Genomic DNA, 12337 nt, shown 5'->3' with positions numbered 1-12337 from the left:
CCATAGTCCCGCTTACTCACTCAATACAACTTAGGTTATACTTCTACTAGAACATGCTGTAGAATGGATGAGTTGATTTGCATATCGACAGCGAGGGTAATAGCATCTGCATCTCCGTGCGGAATAACTAGCAGTAAATGTAAAGCTCGTGGGATTAGTATATCTACCAACGAACCATAATGAGGCAGATCTCATAAATGATTCAGTGTAGGGCTCGTCTATAGGTCTACTGCTGCTGCAATTTGTTGAGGCACTCTTTCAAGTGCTGTCAAATGGAACGAATGCTGCTCTTATTGTTTCTCTAGTGTGTGTGAGCGGTGGGCAGGTGGTGTCCCTGTTCATCTCGTTAGCCATTTTGAGGGCTCACGAATACAATAAAATGAGCAGAAAGTCCAAATGTAAACTACATTGTTTTAATAGTTTCCCCAGCTACCATTTAAACAATTGCAGAAAACTTAATTGAATTAAAACATAAATTAGTTGAAATCAAATAAAATAATTTATAAACATTGTTACTTTGGCAAAAAACCTAAGCCACCATTTGTGAGTTACATCTTTCGTCCAATGGAAAACAATTGCAAAAAAGGCAGATCAGCTTAATTTGCTACATAGGTTAAGTATCATTTGAGGGCTCACTAATGCAATAAAGTGAGCAGAAAGTCAAAATTCTTTGTCTTTCACAGATGCAATTTCAAACAATCAGACACGTAATAAATTAAAACACAAGTTCATTGAATTATTATTTTTTAAATACATTGTTACTTTGGCATAAACATATGTTGCTTATTTGGGAGGGTTACTCCATCTTTTTTTGGCCCGAAATGGAAAATATTAACTGCAGAAGCGGCAGATTGTAGCATTTGTCAGCATTTGTCAGCGTGGTTAATCAAAAGGTTCCCTCGTTTCTTCAAGGGGAATTGAGAGAAGAATTGTGCTGGGGGCTAGTCATCTCAGACATTGATCTTCTCCTTGGGAACAAATCTGCAGGGAAGAAGTGCAGAACGGTTAGCCTTCAATTCATACTAGTCAATATTACAATATCAACATTATGTAGTCGGCAAGTCATTAAAACAAGTTTCTCATTAAAGAGTTTGTGTTAGTGACAACTAGTCATTCAGGGCAGGTGGGGCAGCGGAGCCTCACCTGTCGTGTTAAGAAAAATAAACTACAGGGAGAGCTAGAAAGTTCATGCCCCCTCGGGTGCTGCCATAGTTACATTAGACATGCCAATCCAAGAAGCCTCAAAGGCATCGAACATAAACATTACACAAGCTGGAAAATGCCATTTCAACAATGAGTGGTTTGGAAAGAGTCAGAGGCGGAGTTGCAAAACAATCCCTAAAAATGTTGACCTCCACCACCAGCTAGTTGGTGGAGGGTGTGGGGTCCAAGTCTGGGTTTAAGGCTCTTTTCCAAGCTTAAAAGGATAAACATTCACAGCAACACAATGGGCCAGAAAAGGTTCAATATATTCTGCCACATGCAAGACAATTGGTAATTGAGGATTAAAATCAAATCTAAAAATCTAAATAAAAAGTGCAGACTTGGAAATGGATGAGCATTCAAAATCTAACTCCGAGTTCCAAGTCTAGAGTGCTGACGATTTAACCTTGTTTCAAACCCCAAGTTCCCAGTGATCTAGAAAGCACCATAAATCCAGAGAATGCCAGACTGACAAAGTCCCTTAACAATTTGCCCACAAAGAACGCCATGCCATCCTCCTGTCCAAAAATGTATTGTATGCTGCATAACTAATGTCATATGCCAGGGAGGTATACTGTAGCTAAGGTATGTTGTGTAGTAAGCCTTTAGGGTTGTCACATGGGCTACTAACAATTTGGTCCCTCCCCTCCTCCAATATTACCCTATTTTATGGAACTGTCAGATTATTTTAAGAGCTTTCATTGTCTGTTTATACACCCCATTTATCCTATGCTTCTGGCTTGGTGTACAGGAAACTAAAAGGCCCACATTAACCTGTTAACTAGGCAAGTCATTTAAGAATTATTTTCAATGACGGCCTAGGAACAGTGGGTTAACTGCCTGTTCAGGGGCAGAACAGGTTTACCGTGGCAGCTCAGGGATTCAATCTTGCAACCTTTCAGTTACTAGTCCAACGCTCTAACCACTAGCCTACCTGCTGGTTACTAGTCCAACGCTCTAACCACTAGCCTACCTGCTGGTTACTAGTCCAACGCTCTAACCACTAGCCTACCTGCTGGTTACTAGTCCAACGCTCTAACCACTAGCCTACCTGCTGGTTACTAGTCCAACGCTCTAACCACTAGCCTACCTGCTGGTTACTAGTCCAACGCTCTAACCACTAGCCTACCTGCTGGTTACTAGTCCAACGCTCTAACCACTAGCCTACCTGCTGGTTACTAGTCCAACGCTCTCACCACTAGCCTACCTGCTGGTTACTAGTCCAACGCTCTAACCACTAGCCTACCTGCTGGTTACTAGTCCAACGCTCTAACCACTAGCCTACCTGCTGGTTACTAGTCCAACGCTCTAACCACTAGCCTACCTGCTGGTTACTAGTCCAACGCTCTAACCACTAGCCTACCTGCTGGTTACTAGTCCAACGCTCTAACCACTAGCCTACCTGCTGGTTACTAGTCCAACGCTCTAACCACTAGCCTACCTGCTGGTTACTAGTCCAACGCTCTAACCACTAGCCTACCTGCCACCCCATTTCAAATTGTCAGTGGAAAAGACTTAGGCAAGTCAGAATCTTTTTTTTTTTTTTTTTACTGGAAAATTAGGCCGAATGAACCGTTTCGCTGCCAGACAAGACTCCACTGATAGAAAGGTGTAGCAGTGGTAAACTGTTGGGACAGCTGTATGTAGGCCCTAACAGTTTGTCACAGTTAGTGAAATGTGTTGTGTTGCATCTAAAAAAAGATATACATTATGTTTGCCCCACCAAAATGGGGACGCTAAAATCGCCACTGTATAGACCCACCTATAATTTGAGTGGCGTTGACTGCACGTTCATAAGATGTTGTCCTCGACCTCTTACACAGAGTTGTGTTATAGTTACATTTCCTCGTATTGGACCAATTCTCTTGGTTAACTTCGTTGGAACAAAGTCAGAGGGGTTTGGTTGAGGCAACAACCACGCACATGGTCAGTGACAACCTCAGCGCTATAGTCTGATGTCACAACCTGGAATTTGGAATTGCGCCAAATGAGGTTCACTTTTGCATACTTGCAGGGGGTTTAATTACGTAACCTTTCTGCACTGCAGGATGGATTGTAGCCTACGTATTTCTGGTGTTTAGGGCTGGATTCAAGCTATCGTTGAAATCGCGGAATATCGGCGTTGAATGGAATTAAATTGCATTTGTCATATCGTCAACCCACCCCTTATGGAATTTATCGACAAAAACATTCATAATTCACTATGGTACATAAATTAATGGCAGCGTTCTCTGCATCACAGTGAAAAATAAGAAATCAATACATAGTAAGTAAGGTTACAAACAATAATTACAACCCTGGAGCAGTAAACACAAAAAAAAAAACATTAGTCACTAGGATCCAGTCTGGCACAAATTACTCATGACAGACAAGCCTATACACAGAAAGTGTACAATTTAATTCCAGGCTTTATCTAAATATTCCTCAAACGGAAATACAAGGGACAAAAAAAAAAAAAAAAAAAAAAAAAAATCCTCCTCACTCAGCCACATAGTGCATATCTGGTGTGGTTTCTGGAATAAGAGAAAGCTTATATCATGGGAGAAAAGGGCAATAGAGAATTAAACTAATTTTATCCGGCATTTCTTCAAGGTCACAATAGTTACATAGTCTTCCCTCTTCACCACAATACCGAAGTGTTTCACTACGCAGAGAAAATATCCTGGCTTTTAGAAAGGTCAGACATGTATTACGAATTCACCCTTAACTCAAACAGGCTCATGATTAATCTCCTCCACCCATCGTCTTCATATTGCATCAGTTGTTTAATAATATCCATGTCTCCCTTAAATTAGATTCGTGCAGATGTTCAGTCAGACATTTCAGTTGCCCAGGCGCCCCCCATGGGCAGATACCACTGAAACCGCTAACTATTCTGGCAAATCTATTCAGTCTATTCCAAAATGTCACCATAGACGCAATCCATCTCACCTGGTTCCCAGCCCATGTCCCCAGTTATTCCAAGTATAGGTGCAAACGTGTACCTAAGTAACGTACTGTTCGGTTATGAACATGTTCGTTTTTAAAATACCTCTTGGCACCCAACACTCCTGCTGAATAGCCCAGAACACAGTTTGGAATACGTAGCGTAACCAATATCTTTGAGTGTTTCCTATAACTCCCAAGAGCCCTACTCGCCGAGGCGGCCAGGGCAGATGTTGCGTATAGAAAGGTCATGTTTATCAATAAAAAATGTTTTAATAAATGATAGTAAACTCAAATGTCTTCACCAAAACTGAAACTTTAGTAGCTGGTTATCTGCGTGTTTGGTTCGTCACGAGTCGACATTTTACACACATAACATGTTCTGCAGTTCTTGTTTAGTTCACCATCAAAATAAGAAGCACAGGCAGTCTTATCACGCTGTTTTTTAAATGATTCATACACCGTTCTTTTATTCCCATTTTTACACTAACAATAGGTACTCAGCCTTGCGCATTACTGACCCTAGATCTATTAACTCGTCATTCCAATAAGGCTTTTTAGGCTTGATAAATTCAAACCTCCCATTTCAGAATATATTACGTCGTCATTTTTCATACCACACATCCAAATCAAAATGTTTCTAGGCATCGTCACAGTTGAAAAGGCAATGAGCGGAGACTGCGTTCACGGTAAACCCTGGGTATGTCGGCTCAATCGGAAATCACATTTACATTTTAAGGCCGATCTTCCGCGATACAAATTCAATCTAGCCTTAATCTAGCCTTAAGTGTATATTTTAAATAGGCTTTATACCGTGTAGACCTACACCTTTCTAAAAAAAAAACTTTACTTTGAAATTGTACCTGATCCTCAGTGGAACAGGTACAGCTAATAGGTTTCAGAACATATGCCGTTATTTGAAGCTTGTTCCAATGACATACTGGTTATTACTTTAAGCGTTTCTGCCCATCTAAACTGTAGGACCATTTGGAGAATCTATTGAAAACATACTCAAGCGGGGGAAAAAGTCGTGGCCTTTCAAAAGAGGAACATCGGACTCGCCTAGAAGTTAAGTTGGTGCGTAAAACCCGTAATTTTAGATATGATCAAATGTGATGGCCCGCATTCATAAAGTAGTTGCTTAACGTTCACTTAATTTCGTAATGTCGCTGCGTCAGGGAAGCGTACACACGTTTCTGCTTTAGCCTTCAGTGTGGGTATTCATCATTTTCAATCAAACCAGCACAGGGAACAGGTGAGCAGCAGGTGTTTCTAATCAGGGTTGCTCCTCATCTGCCAATTAAAAAGGCTTCTGGTCTACCTGTAGTCAAGCAGGTCGTGTGGTGGCCTCGTGGTTTATTAATATCTATCATTTCTTTAAAAACGTGGGTTTAGCTAAGTGGTGGTGCGGCAAGCAAGCAGCAAATAGGAACATTGTGCCATGATTGGCTCAGTGTTCTGTCACTCATGGGGACAGTACATAGTCCAGATTAAATACTTAGTAAGGATACACATTACAGCTGTTGGGTCCAGCCATGTAATATAGTTCTAAGTGGCCTTCTAAAAGAAAAGGCTCAGTCATTGGCCACAGAAAATGAAGTCAAATTAAATGTACAGTAGCTTTGGACTGAACAGGTCAACATTTTAGCTAGCGGTCATCATTAAATCAAACCAGTGTTTACCATAAAGCTAGAGAAGCAACCACTAGCCTGCTATTCAATGGAGTGGTGTGTTTAGCATAAAGCTAGAGAATGCCAGACTAACAAAATGCCCACAATCTTCCTATTTACGTGATCAGATCACAAGGGGAGTCAAAAACATTGTATGGTGCTGCATCAATGATGTAATATGCCAGGGAGAAATGTATACTGTAGATAAAGTAATACTAAGTGCATGTTGTGTATTAAACTGACAGTAGCACATATGCCTCAACCTAATAATTTGGTCTAGTTTCACCTCCTGCTCTGACTTGGTGGTGCACATGTAGCCTATAACCCGTTCGAGAAATGGCATCTAATGTTGTATGAGACTTCATTCGCTCCATTGTGCTGGAAAGAACTCTGCTGGGATAACTATATGTAAGCCCTAAGTTTGTGGGAACGCTTGTCGTGGTTAGTGCAATTAATGTATTGTGGCTTTGCTGGTATGCATAAGAAATTAAATATGGAGTTCGCACCACCAAGATTTACATAACGTCGCCACTGAGCTCAGTGAAGACTGAGTGGTCAGAAAAAGGCTAGGCTTACCTGCGTGCTCCAACTTCCGACACCTGGTAGAAGGCAGGCATCGACTCCGCTGACATTCCTTCCCATTCATAAATCCCGGGAATTGGTGTGTTTGTCTCGAAGTGGAAATTCCATCGACGCTGGTCTCGTTCAGATATTTCCTTCAGCTTCGCCGTCAACTCGCGGCTCAGCGCATCATGGTCGACGGGTCCAAATAAGTTCCGACAAACGCTTGAATGGCGACGGGGAAGCGTTGCTCTCTCTGCCACCGCGCTCTCCAAACCAGTTGGCGTCGGAACGTTCGTCATGACGTCCTGCAATATGTCCAGATTGAAGAAATAAAAAATGGATGTTATCTCCCGATGCGATCACTGACATTTTGTGAGCGGTAAGCTATTTAAAGGCCCGAGGATGCCGACTATATTATTGTCCGGTCTTGATTATTGGTTGTCCATTTGAGGGAAAACACGCCCCTTTCACCTTTTAAATGGCGTGACTGTAGTCTAATTAGGAGTTTTTGCCGTTTGATCAGTTCATTGGGCAATTTCAGGTTAATATTACTCAGAGAGAATATATGAAGGTTTGCAAAGCAATTCCACTTTCTTTACTTGTTATTTGTCAGCTCGGGGATTCGATCCAGCAACCTTTCAGATATTCAATTAAATGTATTTATAAAGACCATTTTACCTCAGCCGATGTCACAAAGTGCTATACTAAATTCAAAAGGCACTCGCTCATCTGAGCAATCTTATTTGCAGGTGCATGGCAACAATTGAACAAGATGAAGGGAAAAGCTAACCGCACACTGCTCTTGATAGTATCACAGTTATTTAATAAGATTATGTATCGGCCTCACGGCCTACGTCAGAGCTTTTGTGAATTTTTAACCCTAACCCTAATTTTTTTAAATTTACAAAAGCTCTGACGATACGTAAGCTTATTAAATATCAGTGATACTATCAAGAGCAGTGTGCGGTGGTCAGTACATGGCCAAGATGTTCAAACGTTCATAGATGACCAGCAGGGTCAGATAATAATAGTCACAGTGGTTGTAGAGGGTGCAACAGGTCAGTACCTCAGGAATAAATGTCAGTTGGCTTTTCATAGCCGATCATTCAGAGTTAGAGACAGCAGGTGGGGTGGAGAGAGAGAGAAAAACAAGTCTAATTGGGTGGCTTGGTGGGGGGTATTTGGAATGGCACCAAATGAGGTTCACTTTTGCATCCTTGCAGGAAGTTTAATGACAGACTTTCTGCACTCCAGGAGTGATTGTAGCCTACTTATTTCTGCTGTTTGGGGCAGGATTCCATCTGTATCGTCGAAATCGCGGAAGATCCGCGTTATAGCTGGATTGGAATGTAAAAGGAATGAGCAGAGACGGTATTAACTGTAAACGCTGTTATATCGGCTCAATCTTAAATTGCCTTTACATTTCAACGCAGATTATCTGCGATATTTCCGCGATACGGATTGATTCCAGCCTTTAATAAATTCGTCTGTTTTAAAATGTTTTAAACCGTGTTGGCCTTTACCTTTTAACAAAAGACAACTTTGCTTCGAAAATGTGTCATATCCTCAGTGGAACAGATAAACAGCTAATAGGTTTCAGAACATTACAGAGGTTATACAGAGGTTATGTTCAAATGATAGACGAGGATGTGCTTGTCAATATACTGGTTATTACCAGTATTTATTACGCTCATACTTCAGGCGTTTCAGTCTATCCAAGCTGAAGGACAATTTGGAGAAAGAAATATGAATTGAAAACTTGGATGGATTCAAGCTGAAAATTGTATGGTGCCGTGGCCTATCAAAAGGGGACCGTCAGGCTCTCCCAGAAGTTTGGTTTGTTCGTGAAAACCCGTAAAATCAGATGAATAAAAATGGGTAATGTGTCCGCATTCAAAAACATGTCGTTCAAAGCTTACTTAATTGTTATTATTATTGTCACTGCATCAGTGTTCACATACACAGACGTTTTTGCTTTGCCGCCTTCTTCAGTGTGTAGATAGAAACCTTTTCCATTCAAAACAGCATTTATAGGGAACACAGGTGAGCAACGGATGAGCAGCAGGTGCTTCTAATCAGGGTTGCCACTTATCTGCCGATCAAAAAGGGATGTTACTCACCGTTTTTGCACGATTGCTATCGCATTCACTATTGACTTAGGTATGTGCATGTACATGACATTATACATTAACATATAGTCACGCTTACTCCTTATTCTCACAATAAAACTATTAGTTTATACGTTATTCTCCCACTAGAACCAGAACAAATCTGACTAACGTCAGTGGTATATTTATTTTTCAGTCCATTTGATATGGACCGTTAGGTCAATTTGACACATTCATCTATACCGTCAGATGTAGGAGAAGATACAATGTATTGCACTTCTAAACTTGTTTATTTACGACAGACGTGTTTGCTTTAGAAAAGGTAAGTCAAATAGTGTGCACATGCCATTAACGGTTGGCCATCTTCGTAGCCTGTTATTGAAAAGTGAAAGCATTTGGTGTTAACACAGAATTTGAAAAGAAACGACAATCATTTGTGTAAAAGTCTTGGTGTTACATTGTATGGTTATTACTATACAGATGTATTGGGTGTTAAGCCACAAATCAGAGATCTTCCCCAATACCGTCATTCAGAAAAACCCCACATCGGTCTCAAACCGGAAATATGCTTATGCTGTTGAATGGAGTATTCATGTACATATCGACAGTGCCAGGGGGTGTCCCTGCGCATTGCTGTTGAGGGCTCACTAATGCAATAATAAAATGAGCAGAAAGTACAAATGTATGCTACATTTGTTTGTCTTTTCCCCAGCTACCATTTAAACAATCTCAGAAAAACCTGTTTAATTCAACTAAGTTAGCTCAAATAAAATATTTTACATACAATATTTTATACAATATTTTATTGTATTAGCCTTCAATTACATTCCAATCAATAATACAAGAACATCAACGTTACATAGTTGGCAAGTCATTAAAACAAGTTGCTCCTTAAGGAGTTAGTGTCAGTGGCCACTAGTCATTCAGGGTAGGTGGGGCAGTTGAGTGTCAGTGGCCACTAGTCATTCAGGGTAGGTGGGGCAGTTGAGTGTCAGTGGCCACTAGTCATTCAGGGTAGGTGGGGCAGTTGAGTGTCAGTGGCCACTAGTCATTCAGGGTAGGTGGGGCACTTGAGTGTCAGTGGCCACTAGTCATTCAGGGTAGGTGGGGCAGTTGAGTGTCAGTGGCCACTAGTCATTCAGGGTAGGTGGGGCAGTTGAGTATCAGTGGCCACTAGTCATTCAGGGTAGGTAGGGCAGTTGAGTGTCAGTGGCCACTAGTCATTCAGGGTAGGTGGGGCAGTTGAGTGTCAGTGGCCACTAGTCATTCAGGGTAGGTGGGGCAGTTGAGTGTCAGTGGCCACTAGTCATTCAGGGTAGGTGGGGCAGTTGAGTGTCAGTGGCCACTAGTCATTCAGGGTAGGTGGGGCAGTTGAGTGTCAGTGGCCACTAGTCATTCAGGGTAGGTGGGGCAGTTGAGTGTCAGTGGCCACTAGTCATTCAGGGTAGGTGGGGCAGTTGAGTGTCAGTGGCCACTAGTCATTCAGGGTAGGTGGGGCTGTTGAGTGTCAGTGGCCACTAGTCATTCAGGGTAGGTGGGGCAGTTGAGTGTCAGTGGCCACTAGTCATTCAGGGTAGGTGGGGCAGTTGAGTGTCAGTGGCCACTAGTCATTCAGGGTAGGTGGGGCAGTTGAGTGTCAGTGGCCACTAGTCATTCAGGGTAGGTAGGGCAGTTGAGTCACATGTTTAGTTAAAAAACGAAGAATACAGGGAGAGCTGGAACGTTCCTGCCCCGTCGCCATAGTTACATTACCTTCCCATCCAAGAAGGCTCAACGTCATTGGCCACAGATAAAATGATGTCAAATCTACTGTTGCTTTGATTTGACTGATCATGTCAACATACTTTCAGAATCACATATACATATATATTTTTTAATTTAACTAGGCAAGTTAGTTAAGAACAAAATTCTTATTTACAATGACATCCTACCGGGGAACAGTGGGTTAACTGCCCAGTTCAGGGGCAGAACACTTGATTTTTTTTACCTTGTCAGCTCGGGGATTCGATCCAGCAACCTTTCCGATACTCAAATATATTTATAAAGCCCTTTTTACATCAGCCGATGTCACAAAGTGCTATACTGAAACTCAGCCTAAAACCCCAAACAGCAAGCAATGCAGATGTGGAAGCACGGTGGCTAGGAAAAAGTCCTTAGAAAGGCAGGAACCTAGAGGAACCAGGCTCTGAGGGGTGGTCAGTCCTCTTCTGGCTGTGCCGGGTGGAGTTGATAACAGTACATGGCCAAGATATTCAAACGTTCATAGATGACCAGCAAGATTTCCCCCACAGCACGAACCCGAGGGGGTGTCAACCCAGACAGGAAGATCACGTCAGTAACTCAACCCACTCAGGTGACACACCCCTCCTAGGGATGGCATGGTAGAGAACCAGTAAGCCACTGACTCAGCCCCCGTAATTGGGTTAGAGGCAGAGAATCCCAGTGGAAAGAGGGGAACCGGCCAGACAGAGACAGCAAGGGCGCTTTGTCGCTCCAGTGCCTTTCCGTTCACCTTCACACTCCTGGGCCAGACTACACTCAATCATAGGACCTACTGAAGCGATGAGTCTTCAATAAAGGCTTAAAGTTGGGACCGAGTCTGCGCCTCTCAAATGGATAGTCAGACCATTCCATAAAAATGGAGCTCTATAGGAGAAAGCCCTGCCTCCAGCTGTTTGCTTACAAATTCTAGGGACAATAAGGAGGCCTGCATCTTGTGACCATAGTGTACGTGTAGGTATGTACGGCAAGACCAAATTGGAAAGATAAGCGCAAGCCCATGTAATGCTTTGTATGTTAGTTAGCCCTAAAACCTTGAAATCAGCCCTAGCCTTAACAGGTCGCCAGTGTAGAGAGACTAGCACTGGAGTAATATGATCACATTAATTGGTTCTAGTCAGGATTCTAGAAGCTGTGTTTAGCACTAACTGAAGTTATTTAGTGCTTTTGGTTCTAGTCAGGATTCTAGAAGCCGTGTTAAGCACTAACTGAAGTTATTTAGTGCTTTTGGTTCAAGTCAGGATTCTAGAAGCTGTGTTAAGCACTAACTGAAGTTATTTAGTGCTTTTGGTTCTAGTCAGGATTCTAGAAGCTGTGTTAAGCACTAACTGAAGTTATTTAGTGCTTTTGGTTCTAGTCAGGATTCTAGAAGCCGTGTTAAGCACTAACTGAAGTTATTTAGTGCTTTTGGTTCTAGTCCAGATTCTAGAAGCTGTGTTAAGCACTAACTGAAGTTATTTAGTGCTTTTGGTTCTAGTCCAGATTCTAGAAGCCGTGTTAAGCACTAACTGAAGTTATTTAGTGCTTTTGGTTCTAGTCCAGATTCTAGAAGCTGTGTTTAGCACTAACTTAAGTTATTTAGTGCTTTTGGTTCTAGTCCAGATTCTAGAAGCCGTGTTAAGCACTAACTGAAGTTATTTAGTGCTTTTGGTTCTAGTCCAGATTCTAGAAGCCGTGATAAGCACTAACTGAAGTTATTTAGTGCTTTTGGTTCTAGTCCAGATTCTAGAAGCCGTGTTAAGCACTAACTGAAGTTATTTAGTGCTTTTGGTTCTAGTCCAGATTCTAGAAGCTGTGTTTAGCACTAACTGAAGTTATTTAGTGCTTTTGGTTCTAGTCCAGATTCTAGAAGCCGTGTTAAGCACTAACTGAAGTTATTTAGTGCTTTTGGTTCTAGTCCAGATTCTAGAAGCCGTGTTAAGCACTAACTGAAGTTATTTAGTGCTTTTGGTTCTAGTCCAGATTCTAGAAGCTGTGTTTAGCACTAACTGAAGTTATTTAGTGCTTTTGGTTCTAGTCCAGATTCTAGAAGCCGTGTTAAGCACTAACTGAAGTTATTTAGTGCTTTTGGTTCTAGTCCAGATTCTA

The 12337-nt window shown here is 41.9% G+C and overlaps 1 protein-coding gene and 1 long non-coding RNA gene across 2 annotated transcripts; one reads left to right on the top strand and one right to left on the bottom strand.

The window, feature by feature from the left end:
- Positions 1-397: 397 nt before the first annotated feature.
- On the bottom strand, positions 398-6751 carry LOC127920527 (cyclin-dependent kinase inhibitor 1B-like). Its single transcript, XM_052504576.1, has 2 exons — positions 6375-6751; positions 398-981 (listed from the first exon to the last, which is right to left on the bottom strand). The coding sequence occupies exons 1-2, from the start codon at positions 6659-6661 to the stop codon at positions 951-953; spliced, it is 318 nt and encodes a 105-aa protein (XP_052360536.1). The 5' UTR covers positions 6662-6751; the 3' UTR covers positions 398-950.
- Positions 6752-9387: 2636 nt separating this feature from the next.
- LOC127920526 (uncharacterized) lies at positions 9388-10116 on the top strand. The gene is made up of 3 exons (XR_008106488.1): positions 9388-9531; positions 9704-9961; positions 10005-10116. It is a non-coding gene; the product is annotated as an uncharacterized LOC127920526 (long non-coding RNA).
- Positions 10117-12337: the final 2221 nt, after the last annotated feature.

Source organism: Oncorhynchus keta, unplaced genomic scaffold (genome assembly GCF_023373465.1).
Source record: "Oncorhynchus keta strain PuntledgeMale-10-30-2019 unplaced genomic scaffold, Oket_V2 Un_contig_19805_pilon_pilon, whole genome shotgun sequence".
Classification (NCBI taxonomy): domain Eukaryota; kingdom Metazoa; phylum Chordata; class Actinopteri; order Salmoniformes; family Salmonidae; genus Oncorhynchus; species Oncorhynchus keta.
This window is presented reverse-complemented; position numbering and strand designations above follow the sequence as displayed.